The 23,588-nt window shown below is 48.5% G+C and overlaps 2 protein-coding genes across 9 annotated transcripts; one reads left to right on the top strand and one right to left on the bottom strand.

The window, feature by feature from the left end:
* The first annotated feature begins 536 nt into the window (after positions 1-536).
* On the top strand, positions 537-15,329 carry MATCAP1 (microtubule associated tyrosine carboxypeptidase 1). Of its 6 annotated transcripts, none has more exons than XM_077310872.1 (7): positions 537-679; positions 3,735-4,348; positions 6,224-6,367; positions 7,894-8,026; positions 9,166-9,471; positions 11,198-11,295; positions 12,720-15,329. In XM_077310872.1, exons 2-7 carry the CDS (start codon positions 3,791-3,793, stop codon positions 12,882-12,884), a joined length of 1,404 nt encoding a protein of 467 aa, XP_077166987.1. In that variant the 5' UTR covers positions 537-679; positions 3,735-3,790; the 3' UTR covers positions 12,885-15,329. The 6 variants fall into 6 exon arrangements, with proteins under 6 accessions (XP_077166987.1, XP_077166984.1, XP_077166988.1 ...); XM_077310869.1 differs by having other exon boundaries at positions 539-679; positions 3,662-4,348; XM_077310873.1 differs by lacking the exon at positions 537-679 and adding an exon at positions 880-2,605.
* Positions 15,330-16,395: 1,066 nt separating this feature from the next.
* CIAO2B (cytosolic iron-sulfur assembly component 2B) lies at positions 16,396-21,833 on the bottom strand. 3 transcript variants are annotated; one of them, XM_077310877.1, is made up of 5 exons: positions 21,570-21,833; positions 21,252-21,329; positions 20,210-20,335; positions 18,465-18,557; positions 16,396-16,604 (listed from the first exon to the last, which is right to left on the bottom strand). In XM_077310877.1, the coding sequence occupies exons 1-4, from the start codon at positions 21,723-21,725 to the stop codon at positions 18,495-18,497; spliced, it is 423 nt and encodes a 140-aa protein (XP_077166992.1). In that variant the 5' UTR covers positions 21,726-21,833; the 3' UTR covers positions 16,396-16,604; positions 18,465-18,494. The 3 variants fall into 3 exon arrangements, 2 of the variants coding, with proteins under 2 accessions (XP_077166992.1, XP_077166991.1); XM_077310876.1 differs by having other exon boundaries at positions 18,465-18,510; positions 21,570-21,826; XR_013226670.1 differs by having other exon boundaries at positions 16,507-16,604; positions 18,465-18,602.
* Positions 21,834-23,588: the final 1,755 nt, after the last annotated feature.

A 23,588-nucleotide genomic window follows, 5' to 3' on the forward strand; every position in this document is an offset into this window, starting at 1 on the left:
CAGTTCTCCAGATCAGAAGGCGCTGCTCTTAACCGCTACATCCAAGCAGGCTTGGCTGAACAGAATTGCTGCCCCCATGCTCATCTTTAGACATTTTGCAGTTTGAGGCAGAAAAGCTCCATAACTGATGCATGGGGCCCCATCCCTGAGCGGTTCCCCCACAAGTCAACGCTGGCCAGGGTATGCACCCCAATCTGGCTTCACCTCTCAGGCAACTGTGGGCTTTCTTTTTGAAACGCAGCATCCCAGACAAACCCGTGCAAAGCCGATGAGCGTCTCGTCGGAAGTCAGCCTCAGCGTGTTGCACGGCCAGAGCAGTACAGCACTAAAAGCAGCGGCGCCATAGGATCTCCAGGAGTCGGACTCGACTGAATCCCTAACAGATTCGCCACCATCAGATGATCAGTGCCCAAGAGAGCAAAGGTAGATCCCTGGGGGGAGATCCGAACCCCGCTTGGGGCGGAGCGCCTCGCACACCCCTTGCCCGAGGGGCCAGCCAGACGGCCGCAGACGCTCCGGGTTGCGCTTCCATTGGCCCGAGGAGGGCGGGCCGGGGGCGGCCGCTTCTGGACGAGCGACTGCGCGACTGCGCATGCTCGGCGAGCAAAGGCGCCTCCCCAGCCGCCGGGGGAAGGATGCTGCGGGAAGGCTCCGCGGATGCAGCTGCGGGGCCAGACAGGTAAGGCGAGGGGCGGAGCCTCGGCCTCAGGGATGGAGCCTGGTCCAGCCACCGCCGCAGCAGCAGCAGCCCCGAGCGGGCGGCGTCTCCGGCTTGTTTCCCCAGCGCCCTGAGCCCGGCTCCGGCCACTGTGCGGCCAAAGGGTCGTCCGGCCTCGGTGAATGACCGAGACGCCACGTGGGGGGTGAGCAAAATGGCTCGTCGGGCGCCGCTGGGCTCCTGGCTTTGTTCCTTCTGCCCGCTGGCTTTGCAGCGTGCGCATTTGGAAAGGTTGGCTGCTCAGTCAGGGCGGCCAAAGGCACGATGACAGGGACGCGGCCGTCAACCCGTTCCAGCAGACGGGGTGCATTTCCATGGCGTGAGGTCTTCCGATGGTTAATTAATGTGCATCTTAATAAAGGGCAAGGAAGCCGCGAACCATTGATGGGGCGCCTCGGTGGCTTCGTGTCTGTGCGGGCTCACAAGCCCCAGCGGTATTTGAAAAACGAAACCCGAAATATCTGCTCTGGAAGGAACCGCATAAGAATAAGAACAAAGGGGGGGGGGATTTCAACAATCACTGCATCAAAATAGAACTGCGTTTTGTTCTGTTGGCATTTTTTTAAGGTGGTGTGGTTTTTAACGCTAGGTTTTCGCGATGCTTTTATTAGACTTTTATTTGTGGGTTGTCTGAAGCACCCCAGAGAAGTAGGAAGGTGGGAGAAATAGACAAAACAAACTGGGGAAGTCAATCAATCGCATTCTCCTGCTGAGGGAATCTAGAGTCATTCACCAGCAGGGGGCTTTTCATGTTTGTGTTTATGTGGTTTATTTATTTGGTTTGCATTCTGTTTTTCCTGAGGACAGCAGACGTGAGGATTTCCTCCAGTTCAGCCTCACAGCAGCCCTATAAGATGGTTTGGGCTGCGGGAGGGTAGCAATGCTTGCTGAGAATTTGAACCCAGGGCTGCCTGGTCTAACGTATAAGAAAATTCCCAGCGGGTTTAATTGTGACAACAACCACAAAAAAGAAAAACGTTGCTAAAAATAACAAAGCTAGCAATTTTTGTTGAGGGATTTCGAACACTGTCCAAGTACGGAAGAGGTAAGCCATCCACAGAATAATGGCTTATGCGTTCTGTTTCTGGCCCAGTATGTTGTAAGGCAAAGGGAGTGTTCATTTTGGCAACTGGATTTACTCATAGTTATACCGGTCCTTTCTCCCTGGTGTGGACCCACAATGGCTTACACTGTCATTCTCTTCCACTTCACAACAAGAACCCTCTGAGGTAGGTTAAATTGATAGTGATTAACCCAAGATCATCCAATGAGTTCCCACGGCAGAGTGGGGGTACAAACCTGTGTCTCCCAGAACACGGCTCTGAAAAGGATATCTGCCTCTTTCCTTGAGCGTTCCCTGAACTCCTCTGGTCATGACAGCATGAATGTTAACCTATAAAGTCTTTCCAGGGCTTCAGCTACTTCCTCTTAAAAGCTTATACCCAAAATCTGGTTGGGTATAAACTCTCTAATGTGCAACTGGACCCTAACTTGCCACTTCCCAAGTATCTTGTGCCATTGTGAAATGTTTTCAGGCATGAGATCTCACATTGCATTGATGGTTTCCCACATCTGGGCTGCCTCATATACTTGTTAGGGTGTTCACATCTGTCTGTTCTCCTTCTGTGCCTTGTATTGATACTATTGCCCCCCCCATTTGTTGGATGCAGCGTGTCCATTGTTGATATTACCCAAATAGATGGTTTAATGTGCTCGCTCTCCTGTGGTTTCCATGCATTGTCTCCTCCCGCCCCTCCCCCTGTCCATTGTGATGACGTAAAGATTTCCTGTCTGGATCGAAACAAAGGCCCTGTCTAGGTCAACATTCTTTTCCCATCAGTGGTCAGTCAGAGACCTCTGGGAAGCTCAGAAGCAGGCACGAAGGAGGTAACCATCCCTTATTTTTCTCCAGTCTCTAAGGTATACCTACACTGGATTCCATTTTGGTTTCCAAGTACAATTCAAGGTGCAGGTCTTGACCTACAATGCCCTCTGTCAGGCTTTTTCAATGAAGGTTTCCCGAATGGGTGGAAGGAATTTCTTGACAGCCCTGGAAGAGAGTGGGAGCTAATTAATGTTAATATATTCTTTAAATTTCTTAAACATTTATTAGGTGATATGACTCTACCTGGTCATGTTGACCCCTCTCAAAATGGCCAATGGTGGGTCTGGAGGGGGTGAGAAGGAGAGGGGCCCCAGATGGGTATGTCCACAGCTTTGCTTCCCAACCATATTCTCCACAATTGCACCACGTCTGGGGTTTCTTGAAGCCTGAAGAATGTTTCAGGGGGTTCTCAATGTAAAAAAGTTGAGAAAGGCTGCCCTATGTGATTTGGGACCAATAGGCCTGAAGGACAGCCTAATTCCTTGTGAACCCACCTGACCATTAAGGTCATCTTTGTAGGGCTTCCCTTGGTTGCCCCCAGCTTCTGAAATCAGGAGTGATGACCCAGGAGAAGTCTTCCTTGGCCACAGTACCAACCCTCTGGAACTCTTTCCCCAGGGAGATTCATCTGTCCCCCTTCTGGATTTTGTCAGACTTTTTGGTTTTGTTTGGCACCCCCTCAATGATCCCTCCTCCCAAGGTTTTTACATTTAGAGTAATTGCTAGGCCAGACCAAACACTCTCCCACCTTGCTTCACACCAGCCACAGAGTCCCCCTAATCCCATGTATGTCACAGGAAAGGGGATCACCCTGGCTTCCTGTTTTCTGAGAAGGGGCAGTGTCCGTGACTCAGCGGTAGAGCATCTGTTTGGCTCAATCCCTGGCATTTCCAGTTGAAAGGATCAGGGAGATGACATGGAAGATCTCTGCCCGAGACCCTGGAGACCCTCGGCCTGTCTGAGTAGACAATACCGACGTTGGCTGCCCGGTGGTCTGACTCGGTATAAGGCAGCTTCAAGTATATGTGTATCAACTGGTCACTGTGTTTCTTTTGCAGCAGAAACACACCCTGGGGTGATTGGAGGGATGCCCTGAGATTAAAGCCTGTCTCTCTTTCTTTGCTCACGGAGATGAGAATACACAGTTGGCCTTGATGACAACCCCTTGAGGGCTTTCACAGCTCAACATGGTGCTGGACTCGGGGCCGCAGTCCTTTCCGCAGCAGCATCCTGATGATTTCGGCAACGGCCTGCCGCAGAGGAGGGTCGGGAAGAAGGGCTCCCCGTGCAATGGGCTGCGGCTTTACCCGTTCCTGTCCCCTTCCCTTTCCCTGGAGTCGGACTCTTCCAGCCCAGCACGGACCACCCGGCCACCCTCAAAAGCCAGCTGCCCCCGAAACCCTGAGCCCAGACCGCCGGTGAACTTGTGCCCCACCTTCCCAAGTCCTTGCAGCTGGATGCGCCGCAGCGAAAGCACATGCGCCGTGAACCGAAGAGACCAGGCCCGAGGACGGATCCGTAGCGCTGCGTCCCTACCTCACATCCCCAAGCCCAGGGCTGTGGGGCCTAGTAGCAGGAAGAGCCCTTGTTTGTTGGTCGCCCTGAGGCCTTTGAACATCGAGGCAGAGAGAGAGAAGTTCTTCCAGTCACGTTTCTCCTACAACCCTCAGTTTCAGTATGAGGAGCCTGTCCCCGAGGCAGTTCTGGAAAAGTACAACGAGGCCTCTGGCCAATTTATTTCACAGGTAAAAGTGCATTTTCCCTCACACAAACTTCACCTCAGTAGTTAAGGCTGGAAAGGGCTCCCCTGATCTGTTTTTCCTCCTTTCCTACTTATTCTGAGAGGAAAAAGGGAGAGTCTGCTACTGGCTCCCTACTTGGGTGATGAAGGGCAAAAATCTGAGCATCTCCTTGGCTGGCAGCATAGCAAGGAGAGCAGCATTTCTATACATACGCACTTTGAATGCTTCACAGACATCTCAGAACAACAACCCTACAAGGTAGCAGAGTCTCAAGAATTTTGCATGAATTGTCTAGGATTCAGTGGGGCAACGAAGCTTTACGCATGCATCAAAGAGGACAAAGAATATGACATGAAGTAGCTCTAGGAGTTGCCAGAAACTCTGTGGTAAAACCATAATTGCAATTCTGCAATTCCTAGCATTGCCTTGTGTCACTTCCAGACTTTTTCAGGAAATTACATAGCAGCACACATTTATTTATTTATTTATTTATTTGATTTGTATGACCGCCGCTCTCGGAAGCCGGCTCGCGGCGGTTCACAATATTTTAATACAAATACAATATATTAACCATTAAAAATTCCCCATTAAAACCCACATGGACCCCTCCCGCCCATGTCCCTGTTCTCAAATTCCCTATGGTGGCGTGAAATACAACTTTCTGCTGCACTATGGGTCAGTGCCGTCCATGGGTTGTGTAGTGCCTTAAAAAGAGATGGCAGTATCCACATTTTACTGGTTTAGCAGGGTTTGGATGCCAAAGGGGCACGCATGTAAAACAGAACTGCTAGACTAGAGGAATATACTCCTCTTGGTTTTGAACTTGATTTGGAAAATCTGTCGAACTCTTGACTGCTCGGATGCTAAGATGTGCTCCCAGCAGTGACAGATACATAAAAATAAGCTGCACAGTGTGTTGAGTGGGACTTAGGGTTGCCAACTCCAGGTTGAGAAATTTCTGGAGATTTGGGGGCAAAATGGAGTTTGCGGAGAGAAAGTAGCTCAGCAAATATGTGAGACCATAGACCCCATCCTTAGAAGCTGTCCTTTTTGCTCCAGGAGAACTGATCTCTGCTGTCCAGAGCTCATTTGTAATGCTGGGCAAACTCCAGACTTTACCTAGAGGTTGGCAACCCTAACAAGGCTTGCCATGGATGGTGGTGCATACCAGACTGTTCACTAGCGGCACTGCTCCTGTGCTGAAAGCTCCTGGTGTTGTGACATGATACTGTTGGTGACAATTTCTGGGAGGATTGGCCCTTTAGGTTCCCAGAAATACTTTCTGATGAGCCATTCTCTCAGAAGAAGAACTGTTTTTTATACTGTGCTTTTTACTGTCTGAAGGAGTCTCAAAGTGACTCCTTCTCTTCCTCTCCCCACAACAGCCAACATGTAAGGTAGGTGGGGATGAGAGGGCTCTGACAGAACTGTTAAGTGAGAACAGCTCTAACAGGACTCAGACTAGCCCAAAGTCACCCAGCTGGCAGAATGGAGCGGGGGGAGGAGTGAAAAATCAAACCCAGCTCTCCACATTAGAGACTGTTGTTCTTTATCACTACACCACTGTCTCCCAAAGAGCCAGTGCTGGGCAGAAGCAAGGCCAAATAATGCCTCTGGGGCCAACAATGCTACAGGGTCTGCTCAGACCCAGAGCCAAGCAACAGTGTAAGTGGGTGCAGACTTGCCCTATGGATGGCATTGCTACAGCCCAGGTCTAAGTCCAGCAGGGCCTGCAGGGACCTCTGGGGTCAGCTTGCTCCTGGACTGCTGAATGCCCCAAGCCACCCAACTTTTGATAGTTACATGAAGCTGGGGGAAGGGTAGCCGGGTGGACAGAAATCTGCATGTGCATAAGCACAGCCTGTGTGTGTTCTGCAGGCCATCGGAATCATTAATGCCGTCCTGGAGAAATACGGCACCTATGAGAGCTTTGAGGCAACAAACGGCGGGAAACTGCTCAGCAAATCCCAGATCTGGTCCATCATCCGGAAGTACATGCAGAAGGAAGGCTGTTCTGGGGAGGTGAGTGTGAGGCCAGCCTGAGATGGCAGCTCTCTGGTAAGCATGCATTGTACAGTGCCCCCCTCCCCAATCCCCAAGAGGGCTTTTGAGGAAGAAAAGTTGATTTTTACATCCCTCTTTTCACTACCAGAAGGAGTCTCAAAGCAGCTTACAATTGCCTTGCCTTCCTCTCCCTGCAGCAGACACCCTGTGAAGGGAGGTGAGGCTGAGAGAACTTCTGGCAGGACTGCTCAGTCAGAACAGCACTATCAGGACTGTGACTGGTCCAAGGTCACCCAGCTGGCTGCATGAGGAGGAGGGGGGGAATCAAATCCGGTTCTCCAGATTAGAGACTACGTTCTTAACCACAACACCATGTTCTCTCACCATCCAAAAGCTGGTGCACAGTTAAAACTTGCCATCCCAGCAGCTGCTTGTGCTATTTTCCCATTTCAGCCTTGAATCCAAAGGTGTTTGTTTTTTTAAAACTGTGGTCAGACTTCAGATTGCTGTCAGATCATTTCTTCTTACTTATTATTTATTTATTTATTATATTTATATACCGCCCTCCCCGGGGGCTCAGGGCTCACTTATTTCATTCAGATACCATTTTTCTCCCCAATGAGGACTCCTCTACAAGGCTGACAGCTGTCTGTTCACATCTATTTTCTCTTCACAACAACCCTGTGAAGTAGATTAGGCTGGGAGAGTGTGGCCGGCCCAAGGTTGAACCAGGATTTCCTAAAACTTGCTCCAATCCTTGATACTAACCACACCACCACACTCGCTCTTCTCCCCTGTATTCTCCCAAAACCTCTACGGCAGACGGTGGGCCCCTGCCAGTATTTTATTACAGCACATGAGAGGGATGAGGTCATGCCTTCTGAATAGCTCTCCGAACTATAGCAGCTTCTAGTGGTGTGCGTGGGAAGGTCTTCCAGGAATGTTGGCATGCCCCAGTAAGCAAGAAAGGGAGCTCTGTAGCTGACAAGCACCCTGCAGATTTGCAGTGTAGAAAAAGTTGACCCCCTCCTCAAGAAGAAGAGCTGGTTTTTTTATACCACTTTTCACTACTTGAGGGAGTTTCAAAGTGGCTTACAAACACCTTTACCCTCCTCTCCCCACAACAGATGCCCTGTGAGGTAGGTGGGGCTGAGAGCACTTTGAGAGAACCACTCTGCGATAATATCTTTAAGAGAACTGTGACTGGCCCAAGGTCACCCAGCTGGCTGCATGTGGAGGAGTGGGGAATCAAACCTGGTTCTCCAGATTAGAGTCCACCGCACTTAAGCTCTACACCACGCTGGCTGTCAGCATAGTCTGCCTACGTAGCCCACCCGCTGACCTGCAGGCCTTTCAAAAGTGTTGTCAGTGGTTTCACCCAGTTCTCTTCTTTTGCTGATCAATGCTGGGACATTCTTTGAGGCGTGCCTTTTCCAAGTCCGGTATACCCTGGGCCCAAGAATAATTCAATGAAAGAGTTTCGGGAATCTAGGAGGGCCGATTTAAGCAGAGCGACTGCAGTCCCTCACTTTCTCTCTCTCCAGGTCGTGGTTCAGCTCACGGAAGATCTGCTTTCCCAAGCTGTGATGATGGTGGAGAACTGTCGCCCAACTTTAGCCATCAACCTTTCCGGAGCCCGGCAGAACTGGCTGGAGGGCATGTTGCGTCACGAAATAGGTGAGGTCCCCCAAAGCAGAGCATTGTCCTGGGACCACCCAAAGAGGAGGTTTGCTTCGGCCGAGGCTTTGAGCCAGCGACGTTTTTTTTTACAGCATAATCCAAAGCAGCGGGACACCAATGAAATCAATGGTCAGCAGCAACATATTTCTCAGAGTTTGAATCCAGTGGCATCTTCTAAGATGAACCAAGTTCAATTCACAGTATCAGCTTTTGTGTGCAGTATAAAAACCAGCTCTTCGAGAAATGAATTCTCAGCTGTCAGTGCATGTTAGAATGGGTTAATGATACAAATGTGCTTTCAGGGAGGGAATATTTCCGAGTATGAACGGGAGCATGCCATGGTGCCTCAGGGTAAACACGCACACCCCACCTCACACTATGAAAGACCCATTCCCTTACCATGAAACCAGTCTGCCTCTTTACTCCTGTCACCAGTTGGGGGGGGGGCTGGGGAATCCTTCATTCTCCCCCGAGTGGAGATGCACTGGAACAAACAGGTTCAGAGGGCAGCCATGTTGGTTTGCAGTAGAACAGCTAGATTGGAGTCCAGGAGCATCTTGGAGAGCCACAAGGTTTTCAGGGTACAAACTTGTGAACGTTCTCCGGGGCTGAAAATCTTGTTGTTTAAGCTGCTCTCGGACTGCAGTAATGAAGTTGTCCATGCATACTTTTGAGACTCCTTCATCATACATATATATTCTGCATGTTGGAAAGCCAAAATGGGACCCTCCCTGTAGATTAAACAACTTTGTATTATTTATTCCATTGTGCTTGTCTATTTGCACAATTTATTCAGGCGTTACCATTTCTGGGGAGGAACATCCCTGAGCCATGGAGGCGCTTAACTGAGCTGTCTCCCTGACATCTGAGACCAGCCAGCGTGGCTCTTGCGCTTCAGGTGGATTGTCACAGCCATAAGGGCTCAAGAGCTGGCCGATGTTAAAGCCTGGGGCTCTTTAGCCAGTGGATTTTGTGTTCTGCCCCCCAAACCGCAGCACCGCACAGCCCTGTTTCTATCCTGCCTTCATTCATTCTTGGGAGAAGAAGAAACGGGAGGTAGATTCAAAAAGAAGAGAGTTGGCAAGGAGGAACAGAGTGGAAGTAATGCCTCTCTTCTCTCCCCTCCCCCTCTTTAGGTACCCACTACATCCGTGGTGTCAACAATGCCCATCAGCCCTGGCACAGCTTGGAAGGCCGCAAGCAGTACGGCCTGAAACCCGCCAACCCAACCGAGGAAGGGTTGGCGAGCTTGCACAGCGTCCTCTTCCGTAAGCAGCCCTTCCTGTGGAGGGCAGCCCTGCTCTACTACACCATCTACCAGGCCAGCCGCATGTCCTTCTGTGAGCTCTTCCAAGACCTGTATTGCTACGTGCAAGATGCGGGGGTGCGGTGGGAGTACTGCGTGCGGGCCAAGCGAGGCCAGACAGACACCTCCAAGCCAGGTAATGGGGAAGTCGATTTGGGATCCCCGAGCAAACTCTGCAGCGGTTGATTTTGAGGATTCCTGTTCATGCTTCCCGCCTTTGTGACTCTAAAGCGGTGTCTTGTTTTTAAACCATTGGCCTGCCACCTAGCTGTGGGGCTTAGATGCCCTCCTTCGCTTCCCACCCTTGATTGATCTCTGGCTGAGTGGCATCTTTGAAGGTGGCTCTTACGCTCTTGTGCGGTGGGGCTTGCCCAGGAAATGTTCCTGTTGGCTGCCAGCCTTCAGAAGGAGTAAAGCTGTGTAAGCAAGAGTTGGTCAGGAGGACACGTTCATGCAAACGATAGGGCGGTAGTACAACGGAATGGCCCACAAAGGTACTTTTATCAAGAGGACGGAACTAGACTCTATCCCACTGGGCTGTTTTGTTTAATTGATACTTTGGACTTCTGCCACTCCCGGGAATGCCAGCCTGTGGCGGTTTTCGAGAATTTAAAAATATACTGTAAAATCAGTACAATGAAAACAACATATAACATAACCCAGCAGCAGCAGCATCACACAGAATTAAAATACAATATGTATCACAATTGAGTCTAAGCGGAGATATTCTGACAGCGTGAGGCATCAAGGTTTCGAGGAGGGACCCCACGTGGAATTTGTCCCTATCCTGGCCTCAACCAAACACTTGGCGGAAGAGTTCCATCTTCCAGGCCCTGCAGAACTGAGTTAGTTCCATCTTCTGGAAGCTCATTCCGGGTAGGGGCCAGGTCCACAAAGGCCCTAGCCCTGGCCGAGACCTGGAGGACTTATCTCGGATGACCAACCTATATTGTTATTTGAAGAGCAGGGGGGGCATATGCTTTATATTATCTATTTGTTGTGTGTATTTTTCTGTTCTTTTTGGCTTTTTTAATGTCCATTTTATGCACAGCATGTGTGTTTTTTTGCATTAATTTTTCTAGTCCTAGCAATGCTTATTAGATCTCTCCTACTATTTGATCATATTGTATTGGACCATTTCACTGAGAATGGCAGGAGATGCAAAACGATTTCTTAAATATGTCCCCACCACCCTCCTCATCGCTCATCCAAGGCATCAGTGTGCCGAAAAGCAGAAGACAATTTTTAAAAGGAAAACTGTGGTCCCTGTGTATCTCTTGACTAACAGAATCTGTGTATGGTGGCAGCTCAGTTGTTTCTGAGGGATGCTGCGGGGAATGGAAAAGGGTTTCTATCTTGTCTGTGCACAACAACCTGATGAGGTAGATCAGGCCGAGCAAGCGAGCAACTGGTCCAAAGGTACTCAATGGGCTTCACAAATGTTTCCCTCCCAGAAATACATATTGGTGCTCCTGAACTTGAATTTTGTTCATTGAACTTGAGTCTGCAGTTGCACTGCTCCTTGCTTGAGAGAGCCAGCTTGGTGTAGTGGTTAGGAGTGCGGACTTCTAATCTGGCAAGCTGGGTTCGATTCTGCACTCCCCCACATGCAGCCAGCTGGGTGACCTTGGCCTCGCCATGGCACTGATAAAACTGTTCTGACCGGGCTGTGATATCAGGGCTCTCTCAGCCTCACCCACCTCACAGGGTGTCTGTTGTGGGGAGAGGAAAGGGAAGGCGACTGTAAGCTGCTTTGAGACTCCTTTGGGTAGGGAAAAGCAGCATATAAGAACCAACTCTTCTTCTTCTTGTTCCAAAGCATCATCTTATTGTGATATTGTGGCTGATTCTTCTCATTTCAGGATGCTTCAGTAAAGATCAAGTGTACTTGGACGGAATTCTGCGCATCCTGAGGCACCGGCAAACCATCGACTTCCACTTGTTGGCTGCTCTGGGGAAGGTGAGCTCACTGCTTCTTATCTCGCTGTCACCCTGCAAGTCTTCCCCCTCCCATCTTTGCTTAGCTCTGGCCAGTTGTCTTCCCAGATTGGGGACAGACAGACAATAAGGGTAGGAGACAGGTTAGGGTGGGAAAGTGCTTACCTGCTTCTTCCCCGCCCCAGTTTTGCCAGTCCAGATCCATCACAAAAGTTCTTTCTTAGCAAAAGAAGAAGGTTGGTTTTTATACCCCACGTTTTTCTACCAGGAGTCTCAAAGCAACTTACAGTCACCTTCCCTTCCTCTCCTTACAACACACACCCTGTGAGGTAGGTGGAGCTCTGACAGGACTGTAACTAGCCCAAGGTCACCCAGCTGACTGCATGCGGAGGAGTGGGGAGTCAAACCCGGCTCTCTAGGTGAGAAGCTGCCACTCTTAACCACGACACCAAGCTGGCACCAAACATAACTGGAACTCTGCTTGCTAAGACCTGTCGTCTTTTTAGTCTTGACATAGTGGCTGACTAGTTAACTGTGGAGGGACAACAACAGAGCACAGAGGCTGAGGCCTCCCACATGCTGCCTCCTTGTACTGATATTCAGAGGCTGACTCTTGAATGTGGCTGCAAATGAATCAAGGAAGAAAAACAAATGTTTACTCTGTGTGTTTTTGTGTAATTTGTACTGAACCCCTTAGGGCAGGGTTTCTCAAGCAGGGTTTCAAACAGGGGTTTCTTGACAGCCCTGGAAGGGTTTCCCAAATAGGCGGAAGTTAATTTTTAATGGGTTTTCAAAATGTGTTATTACCATGTTGACCTCCCCCCCACCAGTGGACAGTGATGGGCCTGGAGGGGATGGGAAGGGGAAAGCCCCAGGGTAGGCATGTACACAGCTATGCTTCCCAATCACATTCCGCATGATCACTCTACTTCTGGGATTTCTCAAAGCCTGAAGAATGTTTCTGGGGTTTCTTAGTGGTACACTTCCTCAGATACAATGCCATGGAATGGAAGGAATCAGTTCATGCTTATAGGCCATGTGTAAGAGTAAATTTATGTACAGCATAATGAAAATGGTCAACACATTCCAGAGATAAACAGGAAGCCTAATTGCTGTTTTTTTCCTGTTTACCTCTGGAATCTGTCAGCCATTTCCACTATGCTGTTTGTAAATTTACTCTTACACTTGGCCTTACCAGTATGATCTGATAACTTGAATAAAATGTTGTTGGTCTTAAAGGCGCCACTGGACTCTTAAATCTGTTCTGCAGCTTCAGACCAACACAGCTACCCACTTGAATCCATTAGCCCAGATGCCAGCTCTCTTTGCAAAGAGAATTTTACACCTCCACCCCTAAACGATTGTAAGCCTCCATGCTGGTCGAAACACAACCAAAAACCCACGAACAAACTTGTCAGGCTCTTTTTGTGTACGTGTGTGTCTCAGGTCTCCTACGAAGACATCGATCAGCTCAAGAAATTTGGGGCCCTGGACAAGGCCCGGATCCCCCACTTCATGCTGGACCGTGAACGGTACATTGAGCTGCTCGACCACATTGTCGCAACCAACCGCCTCAAGGACGAAGAGCTGGAACGGCTGCTCCCGGACTGAGCCGGAGCAGCAGCCAAGGAAGGAGGATTCCTACACGGGACAGGCGACACCTGCAATTGGGAAGCCTTCCCTCCCAGCGGGAGATTGTGCTGTTGGATTGTGGCTTGTCGAAAACAGTTCCGTGATTCCGAGCGTAGTGCTTTTTTATTTATTCTTGATTTTGTGGGTGTCTCTCGTGAAGTGTTAAGACGACAGCGTCTGGGCCGTGCCAGCGTCCTCCGGTTGACTAAAGCGAGACCTCTGGGGCTTCCTGTTGAGGGCTTCAACCGTGGGTCATTCTGCATATATCTATCATTCCGCAGCAGGTGCCTAAAAGTACACGCGTAGCCTAGTCCACTTGCATCAAGCACGTTGGCATACGCTCATTGTGGCCATTCTAAGAAATGGGTTGTGCGAATGCCACATCCAAGGATGCTGGAATTCATTGCGAGGTTGCCCAGGTAGGCTACCTGAGAAATGTTCCTTATACATTTGAAGCTAAGAACATGCTCCGTAGAATCATTTATTAGGATTCAGCCCCATGATGCATTGCATGTGCGAAAAGTGCTGCTGAGTTGCAGACGACTTACGGCCAACCTTATAGGGTTTTCAAGGCAAGCCATTGAAAGATTAATCACCATGGCCTTCCTCAGCAGTCTTCCTGGGTGGTCTCCCCTCCAAGTTCCGACCCTGATGAGATCAGGCGATCACCGTGCCATTCCACATCCCAAACGACACATGAACATGCGCAAGCTTTCAGGTTCATCAGAGCTCTTCTTCGGGGCATGGCAGTGAGTCTCTGCTGTGTGCGGAGTGGTTGCCAGGAAACTTTTGGGCAAGAGGTAAACACTTTTGGGCAAGAGGCAATACATCAGTTGAACTCTGTAGCCATTGACAGATCCGAGAAATGATCTCTAATTACTCTCTAAACCAGGAAGACTCAAGATCTAAGATGCTGGCGAGCAAGGAGGGGAGTGTCTAGGTCAGCTCCATGGGAAGATGCAAAAGAAAAGGACCGGGCTGTCAAATGCTTTTCATGTCTATCTTCAAATTGCTAAACGGAAGCAAAAAAAATAGAATTGCCCTGCTGGATTAGGCCCATGTAGCTTTGGACCAACCCCTTCCCAGCAGCTGTCCGAGTCACTTCTGGGAGGTCACAAGCTGGGCATGACCACGTGGCAAACTTTAAAAGATGATTTCAAATGCAGAGATGATGTGCAGCCCAGACCGTGGAGTTGTCCTTGTCCATTCGCGGATGAAGTGTTTGTAGTTGGCATGCATGATGTAGCCGAGGGTGCTTTGTGGTAGCTGAAGCTGTATTTCTATAGCAACCACCCCTTTAGCAACGCCCAGCTGTCATGGTTGGGGCAGGGAGTGAAGAATGGCAAGAGGGGCAGCCCCCGGGCTAGAAGTTCGATGGAAGGATGGGCAGGCCACTTGGAGGTTGCCTAAACATTTGGCTTGTGGGAAGAGCCTTTTAAGCAGGGAAGGAAAGTGCAAATACCGTATTTGCCGGCGTATAAGACGACTGGGTGTATAAGATGACCCCCCAACATTTCCACTCAAAATACAGTACTATGGGCCAGTATGTCTATCCCAACTGAAGTGCACCCGGCATATAGGCCAACCCCCCCCCCCACTTGGAGGCATGTTTTTCAGGGGGGAAAAGTAGTCTTATACGCCAGCAAATACTGTAAGTTCAGGACCAACCCAAGGTATACTTAATTGGTTTATTAATATAGTAAGTGGATGGGGGGTTGTCCTGCCAGAAGTGGCTTTGGCTGCACCCTGGAAGCCCCCCCCCCAAAAGCAAGGAATAAGGGGACAAGACACCTCAGTAAGGAGGGGAGGGGGAACTGGGCTTGTAGTGGGAGCAAAGATGATGATGGGCAGGGGTAACTAATGTGGTACCCAACATCCTCCTAGCACCTACCGAGGGCTTTTAGAAAACGAGTCAGACTTTTGGTCAGCAGGGCTCCCAATTGGCCATGTAGATTGTGCTTCAGGCTGCAGCCCCCCCCCCCCCCCCCGGGCACAAGAACCTTCATTGTGGCATTGAAGGTAAGCTGTGTCTATGCAAGAAAATATTTCTAAAGGCTACTTTTAAAAAAATATCCTGTTAAGTGGAGGTTCGACCTGAAATGCTGGAAGACTTACTGTTAGATTTATTCATAACCTCACACTGTGTCATTTTGTGGCTGGCTCTGCCTCCTGTGGCTGCCATTTAGTGGTTGCCCCCACCACCATCACCCCGGGTCAGAATTCCAAAGTTCGAGATCCCCCCCCCTCCAAGCCAGGCCTTTGCAGGAGTTGAACAGCTTTCGCTGTTTGTTCTGGGATGTGTCCAACTGCTGTTAACCTCAGTTTTGCTTCCACACTGCCTGCTCGAAACCATCTGCCCTTTTTTGCAGTCATTGGTGTAAGACGAAAAGGGTTTTGTCCTTTCAATAAAGACTCTTCTCTGCTTTTGCTGTGCTTCTGTGGGGCAGGAGATTGGCCATAAAAGCTTTGGCACTGGGCATGGAGCACCCTATTCAAGTCCCCAGGAGTGTGGTAGATGGAACTCTTGGGAGACAACAGCGTCTACCCTCTCTCTTGTTGGTTTGGCCAGTCACTGGCTGCTAGTAGCAAAAAGGATAGATGTCATCCCCTATGCCAAAAGTCTCCACTGCCCCCCACCCATTGCAACACACAAGACAGCTCCCATTTATGCAATAAAACCACACAAATGCCCAGTCCCCTGTCAGTGTCCCTTCGCCCTACATCAAATTTTGCAAACGTTCTTCTAGAATGGTCTTTGAGTCCGCCAAGCAAAATTGTGGATGTAAATTTAATCTGCCGGACATGCCTTTGTGGATTTAAGTGACACATCCATATTGGCTTCTGAACAACAGCAAATTAGGCCTCTCATGATTGTCAAATGTACTTAAAATCATCGCTGCTGTCCTCGGCTGGCTTAGGCATCATACGAGTGCAGGAATTTAAGGTTTTATGTTGGTTAGTAAAATCTTACTTGAAGCACTCTAGATTTTTTTTGTTCCCTAGAGCAGTGGTCCGCAACCTTCTTGAGGCTGCGGACCAGTGGCGGACCAGTGGCGGCAGGGAGGGCGATTCCCTGGCCGCGCATGTCATGCATGTGCGGCTGTGCATGTGTGTTTGCGGCTGCGTATGGCGCAAATGCGCATGCACGGTCCTGCTTCCCTCTCCCCCCCACACACACAAAAAGAAGCTTGCCGGGCCGCAAGCTAATTGGACGCTTTTGCAGCCGATTTGCTTGCAGCCTGGGAAGTTTCTTACTGGGGGGGGGGGAGGGAGCTGCAGCCCGGTGCCAGGGCTTTCACGGCCCAGTGGTTGGGGACCACCACCCTAGAGGAAGCAGCCAGAGAAAAATGTGGCTGAATTAGGTGCATTCAAACCCATTTAAATGAATAGGCTTCATAGGATCAGTTCCTTTATTTTAGACCCAGACAAGACCCTCTGATTTCAGCGGGTTCTTCTGATTCACATTTCCTTTGAAATCAATTCCCCCGGAGCAGTGACAAGACCTGGCCTTTATTAAAACGACATAAAAAAAAACTTGCACATACATCCAGTGGTAGCTCCTTATATACAAAACAACTGCAGCCAGGTGGGATGCTTTGTGTCAGGGTCTCCCGGACAAACACTGGTTCACCACTTCCAGCAAGTGGGCGTTTTCCAAGGCGGCCGCGACTCTCTCTTTGTCAGCCAGCTGCTTGTTTACTGGAGGAAACAGTTCCAAAACAGATTAATGCATACTCGATATCCCATTTTCTGTAGAGACCACTGCAGGGCTCGCACATGCTGCCATTTCCACCCCCCACCCCACCCAAAGAATATTTATAACCATTCCAGAAAAACCACCAAGGAAAAATGGCCAGGATCCACTCCAAGGGGTTGACTTCAGTCAGGCAATCTTGCAAATGTTTTTTTTGCCATCAAGTCACAGCTGACTTAATGGTGACCTCTTGGGAATTTCAAAGCAAGTCATGCTCAAGCGTGTTGTACTGTGGGCTGCCTACGCATCCCAACACTGGCATTCCTTGGAGGTCTCCCAAATACTTACCAGGGCTGCTTTGCTTCCTACAACTGACAAGGTCAAGCTAGCCTGGGCTAGTCTGGTCAGGGAGCTTGCAAATAGGTCCTTCCTTCCCCCACATGTTACTTAATTTATGTACCGCCCTCCCATACAGCTCAGAGACATATCATCAGCCCAGTCAGGCAATCAAAACAGATCCAACTAGTCCGTTTTGCAAGAACTCCGTGTCCTGATTGCAAGGCAAAGCTGTTCTTGGCTCAGGAACAGAGTGATTTCCAGCCCTCCAGGGAAAGATGCTCTGTTTTCCAAAGTCTTAACAGCAGTGCAATAAAAGTCCTCTGAAATGTAATTTAATACTAATTTCCATTTGGCATTTGGCAAACCATAGGAAATCAACACAGACTTCCTCAAAGTAGAAAAGAGCTCTCCTCACTTAAAAAAAAAAACCCTTAGTTCCTGAACCTCTGTGACAGTAAGAACATAAGAGCCCTACTGGATCAGAACAATGACCCATCTAGTCCAGCGTCCTGTCTCACATGGTGACCAACCAATTCCTCTGGAGGGCCAACAACAGAGCATACAGGGGTAACTTCTTCCCTTAATGTTGCCTCCTGACTCTGGGATTCAGAGGTTTAGTGTGTTTGAATGTGGAGGCTCCCCTCAGTCAACATGGCTAGTAGTCATTAAGACTTATCCTCTATGAATTTATCTAATCTCCTTTTAAAGCTGTTTATTCCTGTGGCCATCCTTACATCCTCTGGCAGCAAATTCCACATTCTCGGTGTAAAGTAGTATTTCCTTTTATCTGTCCTGAACCTACTGCCCATCAGTTTCACTGGATGTGTTCGTGTTCTAGTATTTTGGGAAACAGAGAAAAAAATTCTCTTTGTCAACTCCATCTACCTCTTGCATAATTTTATAAACCTCTTATCATTCCCCCCCCCCTAGTCTTCTCTTTTTTAAACTGAAAAGTTCCAGACCATACATGGCATTCTGCAAGCTCCAAAGAACATCCTTTGCAAGAAGCAGACAGAGCTGGTGCTGAAGTGATAGCTTTCTGGGCACAATTCTCCCCTACCTCTGCTGAAACACACTGGCTCTCAGCCTACCCTGCCTTGCAAGGTTGTTGATAAAATGCCGGGCAGGGACCCTTGCTGGAAGAGTAGGATTAAAAAATGATTTTTAAAATTCCTATCATAAATATATGATTTACAAATACACAAACAGAAGCACAGATGACTGAATCAGAATTTCAGCCGATGCCTTCAAAGGCATCAAAGGCGGTGGCAGCTAAGGAAAGTGAATCTGCCTTTGAGTCATTTGATCCTGCTGCAAGTTGATCCACTAAGACAATGGTGAGACCAGAGCTAGGGAATTACCTTTTCAGAAAATCTGTCGAGCCGCTGAAGCTTGCCAAAAAGACACCCAAGATCTTTTCCACTTGATAATTTGTTACTTAATTACACTTACACCATGAGAACATTAAGGTGAAATGCAATAGGTAATTTGAAATCTTTCGCAGTTTCTGTGCAAACCACACTTACCTGCGTGTTCAGATGCGTGGGTTCCAGGTGTTATGTGGACATCCACCTGGGTGAGAGGGAAAGTATGGAAGTAACCCAGTTTGTCCCGCTAGGCTAGGCACAAGACAAAGACCAGGTCCCCTTCTTGGTCACTGAAATCTGCAATAACACTCAAATTATTTTACTTCTTTTTGTACTTCTATTCCACTCTTTCCCAAAGGCTCAGGATTACAACATTTTAAAAATTGAAAAACTAGTTTTCCCAGAGTCACATAATTGATAACAAGAAGAGGTATAGACAGGGAGCATAATAAACCTAAGAGGTGTAAATTGGGTTAAATAAAGTTAAATAGGGAGGCCAGTAATTTTTATAGATGTTATACAGATGCCTCCATTGTAGGCCCACTGGAACAACTGCATTATGAATGCCCTGCAGAATTGTTTAAGATCCCACAGAGTCCTGATCTCACTAGGATTGAGGCTACAGCCAGGGCTGAAAAGGCCCTCACCCTGGTTAAGGCCAATTTAATTTCCTTGGGGCTGAGGATCCTGAGCAAGTTTTGCTCACTTGATCTTAAAATTCTTCGTGAGGAGGGAGAGGAAAGTCTTAATGTTCTGTAAGATATCCATTGTTCCCAAACATAAGGTAACCAAGTTTTTCCTTCCCTTATATATGTCCTGGACTTCTGTTGGTGATGCCTTGGAAGAAATTCTATTTTTAAAAAAGTTAAAAGAAACCTTGCAAAATAACTAGAAAGTGTCTGAATACACTCAAAGTTTCAAGACACAAGCCCAATTTGTGTCTAGAGGGGCTGGGATTATTCTAACTGAATAAATTATGCAAACTGGGTAGATGTTTTATTTCAATTTTGATTCTGGGTTTTCTACTGAATGGACCATTCTGCTGACATAATGTCCATTACAGTATGTCCATTGTGGGGATTCAGCTTCAAGGGATCTCCCCATTTCTCTCCCACCACTAACCCACACAGTGCCCAGCTCGGCGTGGTTCAGGGCCTTGAAGGTCTCTCTTGTCCTCGTGCAGTCAGGCAGCAGTCTTTGCCAGCTTGTCACCACTACCTCATTCCCCCCCCACGCCCCCTGAGCAATACACAGACGCTTACAGAAGCTTGAGATCTGGCTGAACATCTCAAGCATGAGTGCCACTGCTAGGAACCGCCATCTAAATAGACCAGTTGACTGGAAATGATTGATAGTTAACAGTTAGGGCTACTCATATGCTTAAAAGCTGTCAAGCATCTCTCCAGAATGGTAGCCATATTACTATACCATAGCAAAATACAGTCAAAGTCCAGATATTAAATATTAATAACATTTATTCCAGCATAAGCTTTCATGAGTCAGAGCTTGCTTTGTCTCATAGCATCTGAGCAAGTAAGCTGGGACTCACAGCTGCACATTCCACAGCCAAGGTGCTCACACTCTCTGCCCTGTTGCATTTAGTGGGCCAGTTTGATCTGCACAGCTTTCAGATTGGCAAAGAATTCAGCACCTGGAACATCTTTTCCCACATTCAGAAGCACTATTTCTCATAGGCCACCAGTGTCAAGAAAACCTCTTTTGAGCATGAAGCTGCAAGATTCATCTTTCTTCCAAAGCCAAAAGGGCACTTAGATGCTTCCCCCCCTGCAAAAGTCTCATGTCCATTCCAGCCTTTTATTTCAGCCTTCTCCAGGAGTTCTGTCTTTGCAATGCTAACCGGTTGGCATTTGCTAAGGTGACAGGAAACGTTTGCACGCACTCACCTTAAACCTTTCAGGGAGGGATCTGATCAGCTTCACTTTGATCGAAAGGCCGATCAGCGTTGCCATGCTGCAGTGAGGGATGGTGGGAGTGAACTCCACCGAAACGGTACTTTCTGCATCATTCACCTGTTATGACCGACATTTTCCTTGTAAGTACAAGACTCACAGAATATTTAACTATTTAACCAGATCAAATGCTACATTAAGTAGAGAAGACTTCCCAAAGCTCAGGCTTTCTCAACCAGGATCTTCTGAAACCATGGGATTTCTTAATAGCCCTGGAAGGGTTTTTGAATGGGTGGGAGTTAATTAAATTTGTATATATTTTCAAAATCTGTTAAAAATGTATTGGGTGATATAACCATATATATATATATATATTGCCCCCCTCTCCCCAAATAGCCAATGACTCGCCAGGAGGGGGTGGGAAGGGGAGGGACCCCAGGTGAGCGTGTACACAGCTATGCTTTCCAACCATCTTCTGCATTATAGTGCCATTGCTGGGGTTTCACAAAGCCTGAGTGTTTCAGGGGGTTTCTCAATAGTAAAAAAAGTTCAGAAAGGCTGCTTAGCTAGTTTGTTCAGTGACATCTTACTGACTGCATTCATACATCTGATTTCCAAAGGATCCTAAGCTTGCCATGGAGTGACTCTTCTCCCAGTGATGAGCCCTCAAGGTTCTAAGAAAATTTCTCAAAGGGATTCAGATCATGTAGTTCAGCATTTTGTTTTTTACCAGTCAGACAACAGTCAGGGAAGTGGGGGAAATGGCACAGCCAGACATGATGTCAGAAGCTGGCGTACAGTTGACCATTTGGCTGCTACGACTACTAATGATCTCCAGATCCCTGCAGCTATTTAAGAAGCCCACAGATTGTATGGGTGATAGACTAAGGCTCAGCAAAATAGAAGCTATCTGCCCTTCCCAAAGCAGACTCATCTTGTCCTGTTTTCCAGTTAATGGGCCTACCTGCAGCTTCTTCAGTAGTTTTCTGGAAGAACAATGATGCCAGTGTCAATGACAAGCCACATTTGTACTTACTTTGACCCGAACCTGTTCCACGACATTAAGCTCTTCCAAAGTCAAAGGATGTTCCGGGTCATTGATAGACCGAATGAGATGTTTAAAAAAAAGTTAAGGAAAGCCATTTGACTAGTAAGGAACACTTGGTTTTGGTCAAGAGGCATGAAGCAATGAGTTGGATCCTGCAGATCCATTCTGTAGGGCAGGTGATTCCCATGCTCCTCCTCCGCCCCCGCCCCCCACCGCAACGACAATCCTAGAAGGTAGGCCGCTTCCAGGTAGCTCTGCGGGACAAGGCAACCGGGTCCCTCCAGGGCCAAGACCCTCCGCAAGGATATCGAAAATCTCCCGGTCGTCGATGGCGTCGGGCAGCTCGTCGTCCTCCTCGCGTGCCGTCACGGGCCGCTCGCCCTGGCGCCGGTAAATGAGCGGGTTGGCATTCTCCAGGGCCACCCCGCCGGCCGAGGAAGGCGCCAGGGCCGGGCCCACCATCGCTGCGGAACTCCCGCGGGGTCCGCTTCCGGCGCCGGGGGGAACGCTTTGGCTGACGCTCCCGGAAGTGAGGGTGCCCCGGTCACGAGAGGAGACCCACAGTGGAGAGAGAGGGAAAGGGACCCAAGTGACGCAAACACACTTCCTGTTCCCGTCAGCCTATCAAAGCGGTGGGAGAAGGGCCGGGTACCATGGAGAGCGGAGGCCTGACAGGGCGGGAACGGGATGTCGGAAGCAGCGAGGCGCTGCGTTCTGGAGGCTTAGGGGTCTGGCTGGAGGTCTGGCCGTGCTAAGTTAGGGATGCCAGGTCCCGCCTGGGGATCCCCTTGAATGACAGCTCGTTTCCAGGCGGCAGAGATCAGTTCCCCCGGACAAAATGGCTGCTTTTTTTGTTTGTTGTGAACTTTTAAATCTGTTTAATGAACCTGGATGCTGCTTAAACCAGGAAGTCGCACTGCTTCAGGACCTCTGTGTTTTCTGCAAACTTGTTCTCGTTTTTCTCTGCCCGCTTTAGGAATCTCATCAAGTTTTTGAAAATGGCCATATTGGAGGGTGGACTCCATGGCTTTATAGTCCACTGAGGTCTCGCCTTGCCCCAAATCCTGCCTGCTCCTGGCTCCACTCCCAAAGTCTCCTGGTATTTCCAAACCCAGAGCTGGCAACCCTCCTGCTAATGCGCCACCTGATGGCACCTGGGGTTTGGATACTGTGTGGCACAGAATGTCGGTTTCGGCTGGGCCGTTGGCCTGATCCCACCCACCTTCTCTGACATTCTTAGATTTGAAGGTAGAGAAGATGCCTCTCCACTCCCTGCAGTGTGGTATAAAGGCTGGTGCCCCACAGAATGTGGAGTTTACATGACAAACAGAAGTGTTTTATTTGTGGGTTTTTGCAATACAATCAGATGTAAATTCCAGACAGGTGCTCCCATTGCTCCATTGAAAAGGAGGGAAAGGAACCCTGGGTCAGCCCAAAAGCAAACCGGCCTATTGTGGTAAAAGTTTGGACTGAAACCTCAGCCAGCATTACAGATTAATATTTTATCTGAATACATACCCCAGTTTTCTCTCTTAACAGGAGCCCAAAGCCACTTACAAGTTGTTCTCCCTTATGTTTGTTTATGTCCACCCATCTCACAGACTCAAATTTCATGTATTTATTTCATTTACATATCTCTCTTTTCTCACCATTGCTCCCATTTGTTCCAGTTCAGGGCTCATGCACTGTTGGCTCTCATAAATTGTACGTGGCAATTTTCTTTTGCAGGGTGGTTCAAACAATAAATAAAAATACTATGCAATATTAAAAACATGATAAAAGGCAGTAAAACACAGTAAGACGTCTATTAAGTGCCCCATCTCCCCCCCCCCCCCAGCCATCCCTGTACAACCATGCAGGTTGAACATTGCAATGGTAAAATACAAATGGAGGGGCGGGAGAGGAAAGGACTGGAGAGGAAAGGAGTAATAGTCCATTAACAACAATAAAACATTAGCTTAAGTGTGTTATAAAAATGAAACTACAAACATCTCAGTGCCACAATGCAATTTCTTACAGATGCAAAACTGTCGGAAGTAATTCTGGGTGGTGGTGGGGAAGTTATCCAGAGAATGTCCCAAATGGTGTCAATATCTGAGCTTTCTTTTTTGGTCTCTTGACAAGACTTGGAGTCAATGAGCAAGCAGGCTTTCTCAAACTGGATTTCTTGACAGACCTGGATGGGTTTCCCAGATGAAGAGTTAATTTTTTTAATAGATTTTCAAAATTTGTTAAAACATTTATCTGTGATATGACCATATATGGTCATGTTGACACTCTCCCCCCCCCCCCCCGCCTCCCAAAATGGCTAATGATGGGCCTGGA

This window comes from Paroedura picta, chromosome 14, assembly GCF_049243985.1.
Source record: "Paroedura picta isolate Pp20150507F chromosome 14, Ppicta_v3.0, whole genome shotgun sequence".
NCBI lineage: Eukaryota > Metazoa > Chordata > Lepidosauria > Squamata > Gekkonidae > Paroedura > Paroedura picta.

Coding starts and splice junctions, on each gene's coding strand:
- MATCAP1 (XM_077310872.1), top strand. CDS start 3,791: ATGGTGCTGGACTCGGGGCCGCAGTCCTTTCCGCAGCAGCATCCTGAT. Junction 6,368..7,893: donor AGGAAGGCTGTTCTGGGGAG/GTGAGTGTGAGG, acceptor CTCTCTCTCCAG/GTCGTGGTTCAGCTCACGGA. Junction 11,296..12,719: donor TGTTGGCTGCTCTGGGGAAG/GTGAGCTCACTG, acceptor TGTGTGTCTCAG/GTCTCCTACGAAGACATCGA.
- CIAO2B (XM_077310876.1), bottom strand. CDS start 21,725: ATGGTGGGCCCGGCCCTGGCGCCTTCCTCGGCCGGCGGGGTGGCCCTG. Junction 20,336..21,251: donor TGGAACAGGTTCGGGTCAAA/GTAAGTACAAAT, acceptor CGGTCATAACAG/GTGAATGATGCAGAAAGTAC. Junction 18,511..20,209: donor CCCTCCCTGAAAGGTTTAAG/GTGAGTGCGTGC, acceptor CCTCTCACCCAG/GTGGATGTCCACATAACACC.